Genomic DNA, 21,917 nt, shown 5'->3' with positions numbered 1-21,917 from the left:
CTATCAGGAATAGTGTGATATATCCTGCACCCATAATTAGGTGCAGGAATCACCCAATTATAAGTCAATAGTTTGTCATGTACCCCTGTCTTCAGAGCTTCCATAACCCTGTCCACTTTCCCCTATAAAGCCAATTCCAACATGAAACGATGCACCACAAGTCTTGGCGCAGAAGGAAGTGGCTTGCACAATGAAATATTTTCCATGGCCATCAATTTGTCATGGTAGCTTTAAACCACATCGTTATTGTATCAGAAATGTATTTGAGTGTGGCTACAACAACTGCAATATGCAATGGGCTTCACAACATTATAATTTTTTCATTCTTGCAACTACATTATGCTGTTGGTACTATTTCCAGTTTTACAGGTGGAGAACAGAGGTTGAGATGTTGTGGCTTCCCCAAAGCTACCAAATAAGTTTGCAGAACTTTTACAACTTGATTTCCTAGGCTGGAGGTCCAACATGTCCACTCTCTTACAATTAGCCCCTGCCGTTGGGATGAAGAGACTGTAACTGGTGAAGAAATGTTGGGATTGGCTCAGATAAACGCATGGATGAGAATGGTACATCACAATCCTAAACCCGTCTTTTATGAGCCATGTCAGGATTTATTTATTTTGCCCTGAAAGGAGACTGAAAAGTACCTTTAAAAAATTAATAAATAAAGATGTGAATTCTGCAATTCCACTTTTCCATGCATACTCTAAAAGAAAACAAATGTTAAGATTGAATTCTTCTTTCTAAAACTTATGTGGGATGTAATCAGTATGTACAGGGAAGAAGAGCTGAAATGAAAGCAATGACAGCTCCCACCATCCGGCCTTCTACTCACTTATAGTGGACTTTTCTAAAAGCAAATTAATTGCCCATGTAAAGTGGTTGCAAGCAGCTGTGATTTGGCTCCCTGTTTTTAACACCATCCTGGCTTTTATGGGGTTTAAATCAGAGATATTTAGCATCACTTTGGAGATGTTTCCAGTAGCTAAGATTTTTGCACTTGGCTTGCCCTTGATTATTTCTTTCAGTGGGCAGCTATTAACTGAGATCTGATTATTTCCTGAACCCAAGTAACACATCACAACGTTTTTTAAGCTCTTCTGAAAAATATTCTGTGCCAGACGAAGCCTTGTGAAGTGCAAACAATTGTGATAAATAGTTGAAGAATGGAGTGAAATGATTCAAATTATAGATATATATATATTTAAAAAATCAAAACCCCAAATACTGCAGCAGTGAAAATGGCAGTGAAATAGTTAACAGACATATGCTGTATAATTAGGAGATGCATTAATGATTATGAATAGTAAATGATTTGGTGCAAGGGAAAAAAAACCTAGTCAAAAGGGACATGCACCTATCTTACATGTTTCGTTAGTAACTGTATATAACTAGAGATTTCTGCTATTAAGAATCCTGCATTATTGGTGTAAATACTTCCAAGGGTACATCAAATTGTAATCTTTCATACGACATCCATCAAACCAGGCTGGAGATTTTGACAAACATTAAACACAGTAAGGAGGCAATTATGTATGCATGATTTAATCTGCAACTAATTAATATGCAAATTTATTCATATGTTAGTTACTAAATTAAAAATGCAAAGAAGCCCTTATGGTGATTCTCAAAAATTTTGCACAAACAGAACATTTAAAATGTAAGAAAAATGAAGTTTTTTTTGAAAACCTGCAGCATACTTTTAGCCTTTTAGAAACCTGTTGCATGGAGAAGGTTAAAAATATTTGCTTTATTATTGGGAAAGGATAAATGGAGTGCTAATTTGAAGTGAGAATGTGGTAAAAGAAAGGTTAAACATGATTCTATCAAAGTCTTATGAGATGCACACTAATTATCAAACAAACTGTATTCAAAAACCAGTTCACATAACTTGCAAAGATTTTGGAATATACATTGTTCTTCTGACTTTGTTTTTGGGGGGGAGGGGGAGGGGGTGCTACTAGTTTATTCTTTGCACAGACAACTTACTGCTGAATTAAATTCTTTCTAGCCATTTGAATGAAAACAATATTTTCACTCCAAGCTTGCTAATATTTTGATGGTGAGTGGCCACACCAGATTTGCTCATTTAAATGTACTTTGCAAGAAGCAGATTTAGAAAACAAGGCTGGGAATGGTGGGGGGAGGGGGAGCATTGCCTTTTAATATCCATCCCAGATGCATATTGAAAGAAAGACAATAAAGCAATGAAAAGAAAGCATCTGAAACAATTCATATGCAGGTTCTTATTGCAGCAAGCCTTCTCTTTCAGTGTAGATTGAGAAAAAGGCAATATTCTCTCCAAAGGTGAGTGCAGGAGGGTCATTAAATGGTCTATGCAACAATTTTAAACTTTGTAGCTCATGTTACATTTTAAAGGTCTCCAACATATTAAGGATATACTAGTAAAAACAAACAAACGACCCTTTCTGCTTGTTAAGATTTTCGGCTGCTTTTTCATTTTACAGTATATGTATCTGTGTAAAATGGGTGGGTGGGTGTTTGCCCACCCAAATAAAAAAGAAGCAGAGGTTCTGATCGCTTTAGACATAAAGTGCAATCAGCTCCTCCCAGTTGCTTCATAAGGTGCTGAACCTCACTTGTATTCTTTTCTGCAAAGCAGAGAGAGAGAAATATTAGGTCCATTATAGCCACAAAAAATGGGACGGTAAGCTAGTGGCGACAATTGCATTTCCTGTGTGATTTCGTTCCTCCTTTAAAAAAACAAAACAAAAACTATGCTGGTGCCAGAATGCCCACTTTGTGCATGCCAGTTCCAACAAGGGGTGGTTTGCTGGGGAAAATCCTTCTACCCTGCTGTGATAATATAAACAAGGCTATTTTGATACCCCTTTTTATAACAATAGTACGTAATAATAATACAAGAAGGATGTTGGTTGGACCCTCCTCTGAACAGAGCTCTAAAGGTGATGAGCTCAGAACTCTGAAATGGGGGGCGGATAGAAATGAGAAAGTGAGTTTGTTAAATTGGGGGAGTAAAGCAATGTGCTGAAAGAGAAAAGATAAAGGAGGTGTGTGGACAAACTCAAGTTTTAAAAGGCATGCATCTTTTCATTCCCTTTAATACCAATAATGGGCCAGCCACATTAACGCACAGATCTCCTTAAAAATAAACTTTTCTTTTATGTCGCCATTCCTATGAAATCCTATGGACTGAACTTTCATCATCAGAGAAATAAAATTTTGAATGAACTGCTCTGACAAAGGACAGGTAGTGTGCCCTTCCTTCGAGCTTTACTGTGCCGTAACCTGAGAGGCAACACTCAGTTTCTGTTAAGACCTGAAATGAATGTAAGGCTTTTAAAAGCTTAAACGTACACATTTGTGCATTCATTAGGCAGTGCTAAATCTAATTTGTTCTCTTTACTGTAACAGGAAGCACATGTTTAAAGCAATCTGTTTCCTCATATGAATGCTTTCCTGTCTGTTGGGGGGGGGGGGGACGCAACACACTTTACCCCAAGTAACCAAGAGGTGATCGTAAATATCCCTAAATAGCATTAAACAGATATGAAAGACATTAACACTTCCAGAATGCCAAAGTAGTATTTTTTAAATTTTTTTTTAATCTAACAGATGCTTCTAGGTCAAAAAGTGAAATGTGTGTTTCTTGAAAAAAAGGGGGGGCCATTCTCATCAGAATCATAAATGAACTGTGAGTGGAGAATTGAAGTGTCATGCAGAAAACAAAAGGATCCAGTTGAGAACTCCAACACGCCCTTGCCAGAGTGCGGGTTGCAAGGAAAGAGCCACATTTACATGTAACTTTGTTTAACAAATCAATATCCTTTGTAATCCACAAGGTGGCATTGGCAACAAATGACGGCTGCCTGTGTAGAATCTACTCTGTGGCTGCTGAACTTTCCTTGAAAAAGATCCGATCTCTGTGAAACGGAGTACGTACAAAAATCTAAGGGGACTTAAAAATCACTGGTGGGAAACGAGTGGAAGCGAGTCAGCCAAAACCGGATATTCACCATGTACTCTTTAACATTACATTGTCACTTAAGTTGTAGGCGTTCGTTGGGGAAATGGATTTCCCCGCCCCCAGAGAAACACTGAAATAATACGTAGTGTGCAAATCTGATGTAACCGGCAAGGTATTTCACCCCCTTTAAAACATCATCCCTATATCACCGGCAAGCTGTCCTGCTTAAGAATTTTCGGAAACCATTAAAAAGAAATAACAGCATAGGAATGATGCGGAAGAGAACAAGAAGCTCTTTGAATGCACCTAAAACATCAGTATAAATATTCCTATTATCTACCAGGGATTCAGAACTTCAAAATAAATAAACATTTTTTTCAAAAAAAGAAATTATGATATACAGTAAATTATCGTGTTCAATTGCCCAGATAGATCTTTGATTCTAGTTGGTGATAAAGCAAATAAATGGGTGCAAAAGATGGTTTGCTATGGAGGCACGAGGCAAGCAAAGTGTGTCCTATGGCACTCAGGGAAGAGGGACATCAAGCAGCCAATTAAAGAACAGCATTGATGCATTCCAATGGGAGAATTATTATGCCCAGTTATTATGGCACATTCTGAGGGGGTCCTCCAGTGGTCCTACTATAACACATTTTTAAAGGTGTGAGAAAGAGTTTGTCTTGCAAGGAAGAAATACGTCTTTTTGCAAAAGGTTTCCGAGTGTCGTTGTTCATGCAGATGATTCTTTTGTTTTATCCCCTGGACTGGTGGAGAGTCAGTGAGTGTGTGTGCTTGCTGCTGTGTGACTTGAGCACATGAGATGCACCAGATCAGACCCCCAAATGAGGCTCTGATGAATGAATGGATGCACTCAGAGAACGTGCCTGGCATCATGGAATGGGGTCAGTGGTGTTGTGCACCCAAAATGCAGCATTCATTTGATGGAGTGACACAAGACTTCAATTTAGAAAGTTTAAAATTTTGGGTCAAAACACTCCGAAGTAGAAATCATTACATTGCTGTGTAAGTAAATGAAGAGAAGCATTTTCTACAAAGACACAAGCAGATCAGAAAGTAAATAAAGGTGACAAAAACCCTTTTAGCTTCTGATCCTTGATTTACACTTCATTATTTGGAAAGGCTCTTTCTATCCCTGAATTTTATCCCGGTGTTTTATAGGTTGTAATTGTTTCACCGATTATTTTATATGATTTATGCTGCATTTGTGGTTTTCTATTATGTAACATCACATTGCTATTATTGATCAATTGTAAGCCGCTTTGGGGTTCTTTTGAATGAAAAGTGGCATAGAAATAAAATAAATGAAATCAAATAATCAGTCATTAACGTCTTATTTCAGATTATTATTACAAATCAAAACCATGCATTGCTACAAGAACACCACGCTGCCCTTTAGTTTTCAGCGGCTTGATCTGGCATTCCTAAGCAAAGGTTTATCTACAACTACAACTTTAAAAGAATAATAATAATAATAATGAAATTCCAAAGCAAACCGGAATAGTTACAAATAAACGGTAACCTAAAAAGCTTTATAGATATAAAAAAAAATCCAGAAGATAGAACTGAAGACAAGGAGGTATAAAAACAGTATTTCTTAATAGCGTCTTCACTTGAGTTATGATGCCTCACACCAATCAACAATATGAAGATGCTAAAGTCTAGCAGGAATGTTTAAAACACAGTAAAAAGAATCTGGTGTTAGTGCTTACAGAAAGTAGTTATTTTTATATCTCTAAATCTCTTGTATTAGAAATCATTCCCTGAGGGGATAAGTTCAAAGAGAGGATTAAATGCCAAGTTCCCTTACACTCATGCAACCACAATGGGGATTCTATGGATGTCTCCCAAGAGAGCAGAAAATGCCCCTGCTGTGTACATCTCGCTTACAACTTCATACTTGCCTGTACAGTTAAGAAGGTGCATTATTGTACAGTACAATTTCCATTTTCCCCATTCGTACATTCGTAAAAACTTCCCATTTCTTTTAATCGGTTGAGAAGACTGTATGTTCTGTCTCAACCGCAACACATAATTAAGAAGAAGAAAAAGAAGCAACAGTATTAGATCTTTGCACAGGATCTGGTTCATTTATGGGCTAAAGTCTAGCCGTACAGAAAGTCGTGCATGAGCTTCGAGAAATTCCTTAACAGATGTTTAACATACATTATGCAGGATCGGGCCCCACAGTAACAACTGGAATATAATTTTAAAAAGCTAAACTGAGATGCTGTTCGGCACAAAGTGCAGTTTGACTTCACTTCAGGCTTCCTTGAAATAGACTCTCACAAGTATAACAATTCTTGAATCCTGTGCTCTCATGAGACTGCAAGGAGAATTAAAAATCACCATTGCTGCTCATATTCCGAGAAGCCCACTATTAAGTAAGATGCAAAAATAAATAAGTATTAGAAATATTTTAAACTTACTGCGGGCTTCCTTTAATATAATAGTTTCCTAAAACATAAAAGTACTGGGAAATATACCATTTCAGTATAAGGAATGCAACAGAACTATATATTTGACGGTCAAAAACCTCTGCCTCTAAGAAATGCTGTTCCCTGCATTACCTATATTCCTCTGAAGAGGGAGTCTATGTTTAAGCAAAACTCAGAGCCCTAACAGCGATGCACCTATGCTAGTAGCTGCTAAGAAACAGGATGCAATGGTCACAACTGCTACTTCCAGGTCTAGTTATTTATTTTGAGCCACACAAGTACAAGCTCATCACGCAACAAAACACACAATGTAGTATCTACAGTCTCCTCTACAAATTGCTTCATTTTAAAGCGGAAGGTTCCTAACTTTTTAAACCATACAAATTCACAGCGACAGCCTCCTTTCCACTTTTTCCTTAATCCATAGGGGTTATTTGTCACTTATTTTGGTTTCCAGCAACAGGGCATCTCTTAAAGCCAAGACTGTGTGAAGGAGACAGGCACAGAGAGGGAGAAATTGGGAGACTGTATCTATGACCCATGCCAACACTCAGTGACTGCAATTCTGCAACCTCTTTTCTAGGAGCATGTCTGCCCCCATGATATAATCACACAGGTATATGACACAATGGCAAATTGGATGTCCGATCTCAGCAAGTGCATGAGAATAAGCGGTGTCTGTTTTACAGCCTACATAGGAAGCTGCCTAGTACGGAGTCAGACCATCGGTTTACCCAGCTCAGTACTGCCTGCACTGACTAACAGCAGCTCTCCAGTGTTTTCAAGCAGGACTGTTTCTCTGCCCTACCTGGGGATGCCAGAGATTAAATGTGGAACTGTCTGCATACAAAGCATGTGTTCTCCCACTGAGCCACAGCCCTTCCCCAATAGAAAGAAACAGGACTGCACAGAACAGCCAATGTAGTAAAAAGGCGGCAATGGGCAAATAGTAGTCGACAAGTCCTGTAGCCTGTGACCCTGACTCACGAGAAGTCACAGGCATGAAAGGAAAAGTACTGTGCATGCAGCAGCTGGGTCTGCCTTTGTCAGGATGTTTTCGTAACTCAGCAGACAAGAAGCCACCAAGGAACAGAGCTTGCTTCTTCGGCAGGGTGGGAGAAGTTAGAGAGAAAGTATCTAAGAAAGCATGATTCTTTCATTCGCACATAAATTACTTCTTCGGATTGCGGCCTCTAATTTTTTATAAGACTCCTTGGGACACAAGTTTTCATTTAAAGGAGCTGCTGTGGAGTTCAGGTCTGAAGGTTCCTATCTAAAAATGGGTGCATGGCCACAAAATTAATTGACACGTTATTAATTGATCTGAACACAGGGAAACTACAAACTGCTCAACAACACACTGCCGTGCCATGTGACTTGCACTGCTGTAGAGTTAGCAAAGAACACTAACTGGATACTCTTAAAAGGTTTTACCATCTCCAAAAGAGAGCAAAGCCACGGAACTAGTTGTTTTCTTCCCCTTCCTCAGTTTCAGTTTTCTCGAACAACTCTCTCTTTTCTGCTTTCTTTCCTCTAAAGCTGAGTTTGTTTCCACTGGGTTAATCTACTCCATCTTTTGACTGAACTTACACCTCTTCCATCTTTGCTTTTAATATTCCTCTCTAACGAAACAGTAGGTCGGCTATGTCCTCATCTGTCACCACTACCTTTGCTGAAATTCCACCAAATCTATAATGGGATCTCAGCAGGACTGGCATTCACTGGTAGAACAAGCTGCCATTTCCAATTCAAGTTACCTCGGGGCCTCACTAGGTCAGTGGCAAATTGGTGCACAAAGCACATCTCTAACTCCAGGGAAACCCCATCGTTCGTGGCAACTGACGATAGCGCGCCTGCCAAAAAAGAGGGTATTGTGATCCCCCCCCTTTGTGAGGTGGATTTAGCAGGGGTCATTGGGTAAGTGGCAAATATTCTTAACTGCTGGGTTCATTAAGGACAGAGTTGGGGAAATTCACAGGATATATCTGTGTGAACAGAGGACTACCTGGATCTGTTTCAATCTAGTTTCAGACCTGGTTTTGGTATAGTGGAGGACAACACTGTTGATTCTCTGGGATCTCTTATTGGTGTTCTTGATAGCATTGACCGTGATATCCTTCTGGATAGGCTCTGGGTGTTGGGATCTGTATGCACAGCGGGTCAGTGGCTCCATTCCTACCCTGGAGAGATGATTCCAGAAGGTGGTCTTCTGTTTGACCCCATGGCAATTATGCTGCAGGGTTTCAAGGGGGCTCTATTGTGTCCTCCATGCTTTAACATACAACTGAAACAGCTGAGTGAGATTGCCTTGAAGGAAGTATCAATACATTTCAATCAATCAGGTGAGGAAGTTGAATTGCAGCAAACTGAAAATGAATCCTTACAAGACAGAGATGCTATTGATGTCAAGTGTGTGGGCTTTCCTGCTCTTCTAGATGGGTTGACCTCTCATAAATGATCAGATTCAGGGTTTGGGAGTGTTCATAGCTTCAGCTTAGGTACCAGAGTGGCCTTAGTGGCACTGAGCATTTTCAAATAGCTTAGGCTGGTACACAAACACATCCTGGACAGAGGTAGCTTGGCCACATTTTGCTAACCTCAAGACTGGATTACTGCAATAGGATGTTGCCTTATACTGAGCCAGCCCATCTAGTTCATTACTGCCTACACCAACAGTGGCTCTCAAAGGTTTCAGGTAGGGAGTCTTTCCTAGGCGATGAAACTAGGGCATTCTACATGCAAAGCAAGATACTCGGCCACTGAACTACAGGCATGGAGCAGGCTTTGAAGAGGTACTGAAAACTGTAGTTAGTTCATAACAAAGCAGATGGTCTTCTATCTAGAGAGGGGCAGCTGGAACATGGATGAATTTCACCTACAAAATTATAAGCAAAATTATAAGATGAGTTTTCTAACATTCTGAAAACAGTTTTATTTGTATTATTTAAGCAGTATGTTTCCTATAGTTCGAAGAGACTCATCATTTTGTTGTTGACATCTGTCTGTCTCGAGAGACAATGGAGTATGCCTCCAGGGGTGAGGACAAACCACTGTGTCAGCAGCACCAAAGTGACCTCCTCTGGATGCAAGCCTGGGCAGTGTGTATGGAGGTTCTGGACTGCCCAGACGACAAGACCTGCCTCTATGTGGTCCAAAGGCAAAGCAAGCTTTCAGAAAACAGAGGCCCTTTAACCTTCCAGATCAGTCATTGACTTCTAGGAGAAGAGGAAGAAGACTCAAAGACCTGTCAGGTAGGGACTAATATTTCAAAAATGATCACAATTTTCAAAAGGGAGAGCTACAAAGGTCAATACTTCCAAGGTAAATATCCAAAAGCAAAAGCAAAACAGCAACAGCTGCCTTGGACCAGAATAATAAAATGCAATTAGAAGCCATGACATTTGAAAAACAGCAAGTTGGTTTTTTATTATTAGACACATTTTGAAGTTTATCTCTACAAGCATGAAAACTGAAAGTTCTTTTTTAAAAGAAAAAGAAAGGAATGTAAGGTACTGTATTGAGATTTTAAGGATTCTACGAAGAATCAATCGATAGAACAGATGATGCTCACAGAGTGAGAGAAATGTCTTGAACTTCTAAAGGCATCAAGTGCTCAGTTCAAAAAGCACACCACAAACCATGGTTCAGAGCTGCTTGTTTGCTTTCATTTTCCATCTCATCAGCATTTAACTTTAAAAGTTTCTTCTCATCTCCATGATTTAGCAGAGACTTGAGGTACAGCAACTTCACCTCCTCCACAGTTGCAGCAGCCTCTTGAGGTAGAATAATGAAATGCATCCGACATGATTGGTTTCTTTTTCCTTTTCTTTAAGCACCTGGACTTCTTCCCTCTCTTATCCTATCAGTGGTACTTTCACTGATTTTAGTAGTTGAGTTTTCTGCTTTCGCTTCAGCATTTTTTAAAATAGGTTCAGGTGTTCAGATATAAAACAAACCATGGTTCAGTGTGACATCTGAATAGAGTCCAACACTCTATCCTTGAGTACTTCAGTGGCGATTCCCATCATCATGTTATATCTTGGACAAGCCAGTTTGCAAATTACACTCTCAGTGCAATCATGGGCCCATGGAGTAGAGCTGATTTTGAATGTGTGAATTAGATCTACAATTCTATGATCTCACTGCTCTTCCGAGGCACTCTTAGTGCCTTGAAGCTCATTTTGGTGCCCAAGACTAAATTCCTACCTCTCCCACAAGTTGGTGTAGGAACAGTTACATGGCAACCACAAATATATGTGGGTCCCTTATGAAAGGACCTTCCTTGGAAACACACAAACACACACACACCAAACCCAGCTACAGACTATGGTAAGAAAACATGCACTGTATTATAAGCAATAAAACACAAGTGCAATACCAAATATAAATAGAACCAATCCCACTTGGGTCTTGGGTAAATCAACTTTGGTGTATAAACTCATTTACAGAAGTTTGAATTTGGAACTAGTGCAAATCAGTGCTCTTAGTCAATTAAGCCATCTCAGATGGTAAAACAAGATTTAATCTATCCCACTGATCAGTCCATTTTTATGCAGACTATTATGCGATCTCATGCAGATTCAGAAAGCATATATATTCTGGGCCAAAAGTACATGATATAATTCCAGAAATGGCTGGCAATGGAAAGAATGGCAACCACTCAGATGTGTGCATACATGTGCTTTCTTACTGCACATGTAGAGAATTTTGCATATTTATAGAGATACAGATATCAATGTGCCAGATGACAGAATTTGTGTGCTTGTTGCAATATGTGGCAAAGCCATCAAAGGGAACCCAGGGCAGGGGTCTGCAGGAAGGGATGACCTAGATTCTCAATAGTTCCCAGTGCCCACTGATATCAATGAGAAAATAATAAAGACAGCTGAAAGAGGTGGCAGAACCAGTCTCTCCTCAAGACACAAGGATCACTTGTGTTGGGAAGGGTGTTTCCAAAACGCAGTGTGTCCTAATTATAACCTGCTCACTTTCTCTCATATAAGTTAATGCTCCTCTATTATAAATAGAAAGAGGGCTCCAGTTGATTTCCAGGGTGGGACAGCATGCTCCTTCCCCTAGAAATTGGTAAACGTAGACAAAACCCTGCGGGATCAGTCCAAAGGCTCATCTAGTCTTCTTGTCACAGTGGACAACCAGAGGCCTATGGAAGCAGAACAAGAGCACAGCAGTGTTCTCCCCGCTAGAGTTCCCCAACAACTGGTGTCTTGAAGCAAACACCAAGGAAACAGCAGAGAGGTTCATCTTCTCTTGGTTAAGTCCCTTTTGTTATTTTCTCGCATCTAAGTAACAGTTCTTATTCACCCCACCAGGAAAAGAATAGGAGCGCTCAGGGACACTGATGATGGCAGTAAACTCTGATGCCAGCTACTATTGCCAGGGAAACAGAGGGGCACATATAGAAAGGGCCCAGACTTTTCCTTCCATGGATGGAAAAACTGCTTGTGTCAACTCCCCAAACTTCCACAACAGTGTGGGAGGTGAAAATGGAGGCTGATGGGAATCATCAAAAAGTCAACCCCACTATCTACTAGTGTCCTCTAAGCATAACTTGACTCCAGAAATTCTCCCACTTATGGGAACAAAATCTTCATCCAACCCAGTTTGTATGGGTATGCAGAGCATAAATTATTATTGTATTGGTTTAATTTTCTTAAATTTACTTTTTTCTATTATGGAATCCAAGGTGGTACACCTACCCAGGCACTGACCAGAACAAGGCATGCTTAGTTTCAGCAAAGTTGTGGCCTCCTATACATTCAGACCACCCCTTTCTACCATTCAGGAACAAACGTGAATTTCAAACCAACAGATAAACAGAGGGATATTCTTAAGGGATATTCTTTTCTGCTCTCCCATCTTAGGGAGGTTTTCTTAATCTTCAACTTTACCGATCACTTGCTTAAAAAACACAGGTGTATTCCAACGTTGATTTCTTAAAGCTATTTACAGAAAGCCATGGGAAATGCCAGTAACTGTGGCAATGGCTATTGAAAACTGAGCAGATGTTACTTTTTTCCAAACTTTCTCAGCGATTATAAGGACTGGAATCTTGCTTTTAAATAGGTTAGTGAGCAAAAGGAAGTTTAAAATTAGCTCTGACAAAAGAAAGTTGAAATTTATTGTGCAAAGTCATATTCCAGTTGGAACAGTGCTGGCTGGCTATTTTTGTGATAAAACAGTTCTCTGTATTTTAGATGACTAAAAAATAGATGGGGATATCAATATTATACTATTTTATGGAGAGCAGAGAGGAAAAGGAGAAACAATACTGTAATCCATTTTTTTCCCAGATGATTATTTCCAACTGTTGCACCTGAAGACTAAATTTCATTACGTTCAGTTGCATTTTACTGTACAGTTTCAGTTCTGAGCATTTCACACATTATGTTCCATGTTAGGATCTTGCTTTGTTTGTTTGTTTGTATTATCCCGTTATTGAAATTCCATGACTTCATGCTCTAAGTCTTTTAACATTAAGGGGTTTATTAATTAAAACATAGTTATGGTCTTCCGTGCTATTTAAATACCGCGATCTTATCTCTGCACCTGGACAGTCTTTTCATATAAATACAATACAGCCAGATCACAAAGATCTTTATTAAATTTTCTGGGGCAGAAAATGAAAAAAGACATTTGGGTGTGGAATGTGTGTGGGAAACTTCTGTACATGGTTAACTGTTCCAGATCAGCTCTCTGATTTCCACCCCTCCCTCTAAAAATTCAAATAAACTCAGTGCTTTGAAGAAGCTAAAAACACACCTTTCATTCTAAATTTAGTCCCTGTTTAGGATAGATAAACAGTTGAAAAAGCTGCCAAGAATTGAGACACCCTGCCTGGTGAGTACTGCCAAAGTTTTCATCTCTTTCTTTTTTGTTTTTTCTTAGTTCAAAAGAAGCCTTTTATTACATCTAATAAACTCATCTGCGAGGGCACAAAATTTCGGAGTCCCCGTGTATATGGGTAAACGGCACAGAAAGAATATGATGCCTGTTGCACTAAGTGGATGTTACCTTTCTGAAATGTATGGTCTATGAATGAAGAGTAAAATTAATTAATTCTTAGGTTCACACACACACTTGGTAGACGTAAAAGCAAACATCAGCTAAGATTCAGCAGGGCTGAAAGTACATGCCCAGGCAATCCACACATGTATTAAGGGATTTTCCCTTCATGCTGAATAACAAAACTACTCTCCAAGTAAAGAGCAGTTTGGGCTATGTACCTTTGTTAACTCTGCAACTGTTTTGTCACTTAATGGCCTGGTTTATACGTTACCTGAGCAGTGCAGGAGGCACATGGCATAGCTAAGTCCCACACCCCTGCCTTGTAAAATCTAATCCTCAAAGTGATGCGCCGCTGAAATGAATGGGACTAGCATCATCAGGCTGCTGTGAGGACTGCAGGTCTAGTTGATGAGACAGCCCCCCAAAAAGAAAGGAGCAAAAACCTGAATGCTCTATGCAAAGTTTCCGCCTGAGGTTGTTTCAGAATGACTGCATAATTCACATCCATAGAATGCCCTTAATGCGCTTCTTGGGAGTTAATTGAAAGAGGTCTCCTTCTCATGTAGCCGTAAGTAGGGAGGCAAGGCAACATCTTTCCCATTATGTAATTCCCTATAGCTGCAGGTAATTGGCTGGGAGGTGCAGATCATATGGGAAAGAACCACATAATTACCTGTGCTTATATGGTCGCAAATCCATACACAGCTCAAGCCCCTTGGGACCAATGCCATGAAAAAGCTGTGTGAAGGGAGCTGGGGACTAATTTACATGTATAGAAATGTAATAACCCAAAACCAATGGCAAGCATGTTTTCAGTTATTAATGTTATTGCTAGTCGCCATTGTTCCATCTAAACAATGAAACAATTCCTCCTCCATCCACAGGAGGAGGAGGGGACAGCGAAACTGAGGCTTGGTTCGGACGCTACATGTTGTGCATGGCAGGTGTGTAGGAAAGCAGTGGGGGGGAACAAGTTCAGGAACATATTTCCGAAAGCCCCAGTCGCCAGGCATGTCCATTCATAAAAGCTTCCGGGTGTGTGTCTCAAGACTCCTATCTGCAATTATTTCATAGCCACTTACATGCACGCCGGACGCACACGTTTTAAAAGCTTGGATGAAGAATAGCAACACTGGAGCCAACCCTGAGATCAGGCGATTCTTCCCGCAACCCAGCATATCCACAAAGAATAACCCAGACTACTGATGATCCAGGGGTTATCTTTATCTTTGCCCATAGTGACAAAGTACTGAAATGCTTATGCAGGAAGGAGCTAGCTGCTTGACACTGAGTCAAGCCAGTGGTCTTACTTCTGAAAGGTTCTCCCCCCCCCCCCAAAAAAAGACAAAGAGCTTAGTACCTTTCCAGAAAATGTTTGTTTGTTTGTCTTACTCTCTCTGTCGCTTCTCTTTCTCTATATAGCCATGGAAATTTGTCATAGACATCTGTGCATTAACACAACTCCTGAAGCCCTTTATAGACAATTGTATGAATATTCAGTGACAGTTTAATACCCATATTTTAATAGAAAGAGAATAATATTTTCATTCTATCAGCTAAGTACAATATAATCTGTTTAGTCAATTTATAAATGAGTACTGTTTATCCAGCATAATAGCATCATCTACTATAATGTGATAAGATGAATTATTTAAAAAAATATTTTGCCCTTTAATAGAGAATAGTACTATTTTGAAAATCTTTGCATTTTAACTACTGATAAAAAAAAAATCACAACATATTTTGATCATGAAGGTGATTAGTTGTTTGTTCAAACATGTTAAGGAACAATTATTAGACACACACACACAGTTCTGGATAACCTGATATATCTCCCAATAATAGCATCAGGTCATTTGAATTTCAAGGAAATCATTTGTGGCAAAATTGTTTTTCCCCTCTTGTTTTTATCTTTCAAACAATAAGTTTCAGTGCGTGCAAGAAGCAAAATGAACTAAGGAATCCAAACTTTGTAACTCAAAAGAACAAATTTTGCTAGGAATTAAGGAATCCTAATTGGCTAATTCTTTTCTAAACTTATTTTGTTCTTTTTGGTTCAAAGAAACAGCCAAATGCCTGAAATGTCTGCAAGGGAAATAATAACAACAGAGTTCTAACCCTTAAATGGAAATGGCAACCAATCTGATGTTTTTACATCATCACAGCAGTCCTCTTTCTTTACAGTTGTAGCCATTTCACTGCCCTGCATGCGTTTAGCTTTGTAAACGGAAATATGTCCCAGTCAAACAGGTTCTACACAGTGAAGTGTACAGATATGGGAGGAAATGAGCATTAGACATACACATGATTTTTCTATCAGAATTTATCTGAAAAAAAGGAATCTTTATGTACGTATTTTTAAATGAAGAAAATACGGCACTAGATTTTATTAAAATTTAAGCATTCTAGACATAACAAATTACCAAAAAAAAATAAAAAAGGGTGTTTAAGTGCTACTCCAGAATGCTTAAAAGGTATACTCAGCCACATTACGTACTGGCCTGTTTCAAAATGTGAGAAGCACCAATATGTATTTATCATCTGAGTTCTCATAAAAGCTATTAGAAGCTAAAGTTTCAAGTAAAGACGCCATTAAATAAAAGTGAACCACCCAAAATCCTTATGATTGTAAAAAAATCCATGATTTCTTTAAAGAAACAAAGCAAGAAACATTTATGCAATCTAATTTTAAATTTGTCCTCATTTTTTTCTCTGTTAGTGGAAAATAGCAAAGTTTTATTTTGTTGTAAACTTTTATTTTTTACTTCTCAAGTACTGTCAGCAGTCTGCCCAAAGGTTCACATACCCATATCACTATTGCTATATTAATTAAACATGTTCATTTAATTCCTTTCCTAGCTTCAGTCACTAACTGATATGACAATAGCAAAAACGGAAATTAAAAGTACTAGTTTTATAATATGAAGGTTTTGCTATTGATTTGAAAGTCCATCTAATTTATGATTACATTAATAAGTGATATGCCAAAGTAATCTCAGAAAAACCTGTAGGATTGCTCTGGTGTTGGTGAATTTTCGATTGCACTCCCTTGTAACCCCCCCACTCCCACAATACACATCTCTACAATACAACTACTACCAGTAGCAAAGTCAAATATTTTTAATTCTTAGATCTAAAAGTATTTGTCGCTCTGCTGCACTACGGTGCATTGTTGTTACTTATCTACAAATTAATCAATATGGTAGCTGCTTTAAAACAGATCATACTGTTTTTTTACACATCAGCATTTTTTATTTTTAAAATAAGAACGCAAAACAAAATCCAACTCATACATGAGCCAATTATTTGCTGCATGAACGCAAGGGCATTATAATATGAAAAAGCATATCTAGCCTTTATTGCAAACACAGTCTAAATATGTGCAGGTAGTTGATTAGGAATACACACACACACACACACACACACACACACACACACACACACACTCTATTTCCTAAAAAGAAGGGGGGGACAGGACGACAATCAGGGTATTAAATGTGACTTCATTTATTACCATAGCCCATAATTCCTTTGGTAACACCTGGAGTCAACTGGTTTGACACCTGGAAATCACACACACTGAGAAAGCTATTTGTGCAGGTATGCTCAAAGTCCTAATTCAAAAACTTCAGTGGAAAATGAAGACGTCCTCCTTCTATTCTGGGCTGAGACCCATGTAAATGTTTCATAAATCCCTCTCCACAAATCTCTTTTAACATGCAAATCCATAAATCATCATAATACTGACAAAGAAGTTAACCCGCACGTGAAGCTAATGCGTATTCTATCTGGAACCGCATACTGGTAAAGCTACCCAAACTAGAGGCACTTTTTCAGAGTTCTATTTATATACACTAAAAAATAATAATGCAACAACACCCACCAAAACTTTTTATTCCCACAGGTCAGAATATTATAGACTTCTCTGTTTTGTCTGCCGGCGTGATGATGGAGAAAACCAAAACAAACAAACAAAACGTTTAGGATAGGAATCTGTTTCATTTGAAAACATGTTAATCAAAGGAACCAGTGGAACCGCAAACTGTAAGACAGACAAGGAGTACTTACTGAAGATGGTAAACCTGGAGGAACCTTTCGAACTTTCTTTGTTTGTACTTCTGAAAGAAGAAGACAAGTGTGGCTGTAAGATGTACGTTTGCAGGCTCACACCCTCCAGTCTAAGATTCAGCACTGAGCTAGCATTTATTATTAATTACTTGCAAGACAGAAGTTCAGTGTAAGTTTCCTTTTAGAAATGTGGAGAAAAGTGGCACAAAGTAACTCACCCACAGAGGTACTGTGCAGAGGCCTTCTTCGTGGATTATTGCTAGAATACTGATAGTACTGAGAGCCAGGTTTGGTGGGTGAGAGAGCGCCTGGGTTGCCCATTTCCATGTCACCTCCGAGGAGACTTTGCTAAAAGATTTTTGAAAAATAAGTATTGTTATATCTAACTTCTCCCTTGCTCGCCTTTCTATGCTGATTCAAATAATACACACACGCTTTTTTATTATTTTAAAAAAGGCTCTGTGACTGGCAAATTGGAATACTAACACAAAAAATTACTTTATTTTCAAATATGACAAAAAATAGTTCTGAGGCAAGTGATTTCTTTTCAGCGGAATACGTATTCTGATGGCCAAGCGAATGCTTTGAAATTTTACAATAGCCTTCCACTGTTATTGCTGAAAAGAAATAACAGTTTGAACATATGAACTCTTTTGGAGCTACATCAAGTAAAGATCCCCCTCCCCACCTGTTTTGTTTCAAACTTACAGGGCGAACAAAATATATTGTGTTCATCAGTATTTTAAAAATCACCCTGTTGCTACAAAATCATTTCGTCATACAAGAGTATTTTGCGCAATAATGGAAAAAATGCATGTGTTAAATATAACTAAATAGGAAACACAGCAAATACTTAAAAATACAATATAAAATGTGTTAATCAGGTATAACATCTGTGATGTGAAAATAATAGTATACAATGCAAAAATGAACTAGTGTTTTGCTAAATTGCTAAGGGGGGGAGAGACTGACTCTTAAAGCGAGTGGATAGAAGACGTTGCAGCAAAGTACTTCAACAGCATCTATTTTATTAAGTAAGACAGTGAACACCCACAAATATGAAATGTACTTATGAATGGACAATAGCTATGTCTAAACCAGAAGAAATGATGTCTCAGTGCAATAACAAGGAAAAAGCAAAGACTGACATTTTCTAAAAATTCTATTTGCTATAACTACATTGAAACTTACCCATAATATATAAATCCCCTGATTATACTCTGCATTGAACACATTGTTCTTTTAATTTTTTTCTGGTATGCAATAAAACAGGTGCAGATACTACCATTTATTTTATATGATGAAGAAATTTTCCATTTAATAAAGAAATTTTAAAATTAAGTACCAAAAATCTAACTTTATCGTTACTTGTAATCAACTTTTACTGACTGAACTAATTACTGTACTTGATAAAGTACAGAATGTGTTTTCCCTAATCTAAATTCTAATCACCATGTCACTCACAACAGACTTAGTAATGCTTCACTAACACACCATTCACATGCAAAACACCCTAAATAGGCCAATTATGACTCTGCCCCTGTTCCCTGGTTAACCCGCTGAGAACTGAAAAATTTCACAAGGCAGTCACCAACTAAAACAAAGGCTCCTTGTTTTAAATTAAGACAGTCTTTTTGATTCTTAAATAGCTCAACAAAGTGCCATGTCTTCGTCTGAAAGCAGTTGGTCAAATATGACCCGTGAGCTGGGAAATACTTTGTAAAATAAAATTAAAATCCAAATATAACTTTTTTTCTTCTTGGGGATGCATATTCGTTTCTTTTCCTAGATGTGCAACTGGTAAATTGGTAGTGCATCATCAGCTACTTTCATAATTTTATGTGGTAGTCTTCAGTTTCTAACTTATTGCAAAAGCGAGATTAAAAAAAACCCACCTACACATGACTCTGAAAATTGCAGAGCATTAAAATCACAAATTGTTTGGTAGATAATTAACAGCTGATAAGCTTATTTCCCTGTAGGCCACTTTTTTTGCTTTTGACCCAAAAAAAAAGGGGGGGTGGAGTGTTCAGAATATGTTGCACACAGTTAAAAATAAATATTGCAAACTTTTCCCCACCAAAGTTTTAAATCTTTCAGAAGTATCCTGGGAGAAGAAGCAGATTTCCTAAGTCAAGAGATCAAGCCAGAATCAGCAACTAAGTATTACCAACCTCTTACTAACACATATTTTATAAAAGGTATGGAATTCAGATACAAAATCAGACATACTACATTTAAGTATGGGACACCTACTGGAATGAGCTACATATCTTAACAACAATTATAAGCAACAATTAAACTGATAGAATATATAAAAAAATAACCAATTATCTCTCAATATATTCACAGTATGATGTTTCCTATCTGGCTGTTTGTTTGTTTCTTGTCTCTGTACCTCAGCACTAAGTTTTAATGTAACTAGGAACAAGTCAGAAATAATTGGAAACCAAAATGGTACAAATCCACTATTTGACTCGATTTAGTTGGAACTGTTGTTATTCTTTACCTTTAGCACAATCCACAACTTCAATGCTGAGATAGCTCAGTCAGTAGAGCATGAAGCTCTTAATCTCAGGGTTGTGGGTTCAAGTCCCTTGTTGGGCAAGATTCCTGCATTGCAGGGGGTTGGGCTACATGACCCTCGTACCCTCTTCCAACTCTACGATTCTATGATTCTAAGGGCAAAGCATTTCAGTTTTCAAAATTACAAGGCATGCTGGAATCGTGAAGGTGGCAATAGGGAAGCCCAAAACAAACTATGGGCCTGCGGTACTGCCAGAAAAAACACAGCCACCGAAGTGCACTTCAAAGTAGGCAAAAGGTAAAGGACCCCTGGAAGGTTAAGTCCAGTCTAAGGCAACTATGGGGTACGGCACTCATCTCGCTTCAGGCTGAGGGAGCCGGCATTTGTCCACAGACAGCTTTCCGGGTCATGTGGCCAGCAGGACTAAACCGCTTCTGGCGCAACGAAATACCACAACGGAAACCAGAGCTCATGGAAACACCGTTTACTTTCCCACCGCAGCGGTACCTATTTATCTACTTGCACTTGCGTGCTTTTGAACTGCTAGGTTAAAGCTGGGACAGGGTAACGGGAGCTCGCCCTGTTGCGGGGATTCGAACCGCCAACCTTTTGATCAGCAAGCCCAAGAGCCTCAGTGGTTTAGACCACAGCGCCTCCTGCGTTCCTTTTACTTCAAAGTAAGCCCCAGTGATGTAGGGTGAGACTAGGATTGCAGGACTGTTAGAACTGTAGCTTCAAACAAGATGACGCAATAGTCTAAAAACACTTTGAAATGTACAAAAAGCAACAAACGTGCATTTTACAATATGTGAATATACATTAATCAGGCATGCCAGCAATTGCACCAAGTAAATGCCTACCACAAAACACTGCTGGCTCTCCCCTCCAGCTTGTCACATAAGCGCCTCTAATTTTGCCTTTATTTAAGCCTTTGTTTTTCATTGGAACAGCTAAGTCATTCTTCTGAGGCAACAAAACATCCTTTTACGTGCTCTTATGGGGGCTTCTCTAAGTACTCCACTGGGGAGAACCAAGATAAATATATATCTACTCATTCTGAGATACTTGTAAATAGAACAACAGGCATTTACTATTGTTCAGCCAGTGCTAACATCTTGTAGTTGAGGAAAGGGAAGACTGGGAAATCATGAGGCCACCACGTAACATTTGGACTTTCTGAACCTAAAAAAGTAAATAAAACATTTTATAGCTAATAAATCTACTACTACTGTAGATTTATTCGGAAGTGAACCTTTTGAGATGCCCATTTTCTCTCTTGTACTCTGATAAGGCTAAGAGGGTTGCACCTGCTATCATTTCAAGGATATCACTGTGTACCACCAATATGCAGTCAAAATAAAGAAAACATTACAAAACCTAACAGAAATAGGCTTAGATGTATCCAAGCTATCAGAAATTTTATCCCCCCCTCCGCCTGAATGCCATATCACAAATTTCTTTTGAAACCCTGTACACATTTGCATATGCAGTAAATATTTAAGAAAATCTAAAAACTCCCTTGAACATGCAAAACAAGTTGTGCAGTTCCAAGGGTCCAGGTTGAAGAGGGGTGGGGGCAGAAATCTTTATTAAAAATTACTGCCACGATCCAAACCAAAAACCAGTCTTACACATACTATGACTAAATTTAAATGGTTGGTTCTATCTAAAACATGCTAAGCAGCCTGAAGGATTGACGTCACCCAAATAAACTGTGCCCAGCAACTCAGATAACCTTCAGAGCTACTTTTCCATGTGCCCTCACCTTCTGAAATAAGGTTGGTGGCTAATTCCCCAGATACATTTACCTGGAGATGCCTTTGTTATCTTTTAAGTGCCAGGTGAATGTAGTTTGGCTCGTTCACTTGGGCTTTTAATTGCAACCAGCACA

General features: G+C 38.7%; 1 protein-coding gene across 27 annotated transcripts in view; it reads right to left on the bottom strand.

Moving 5' to 3' along the window:
* TCF4 (transcription factor 4) overlaps positions 1-21,917 on the bottom strand; it is a 342,581-nt gene that overhangs the window by 114,674 nt on the left and 205,990 nt on the right. For 23 of the 27 annotated variants that reach the window (XR_013394718.1, XM_077936467.1, XM_077936470.1 and 20 more), the window contains 2 exons: positions 17,718-17,847; positions 17,500-17,549 (listed from right to left, as the gene is read on the bottom strand). The exons of the other annotated variants lie outside the window; for them this stretch is intronic. Coding sequence is in view for 22 of the 23 variants with exons in the window: in XM_077936467.1 (XP_077792593.1) it covers positions 17,500-17,549; positions 17,718-17,847 (180 nt within the window). In the remaining variant the exon portion in view is untranslated. The remainder of the gene's footprint in view (positions 1-17,499; positions 17,550-17,717; positions 17,848-21,917) is intronic. 27 annotated transcript variants of the gene reach the window in all.

The sequence above is a fragment of the Podarcis muralis genome, chromosome 11 (genome assembly GCF_964188315.1).
Source record: "Podarcis muralis chromosome 11, rPodMur119.hap1.1, whole genome shotgun sequence".
In the NCBI taxonomy this organism is placed as follows: Eukaryota; Metazoa; Chordata; class Lepidosauria; order Squamata; family Lacertidae; genus Podarcis; species Podarcis muralis.
The sequence above is the reverse complement of the archived record's forward strand: the minus strand, read 5'-3'. Positions and strand labels throughout refer to the sequence as shown.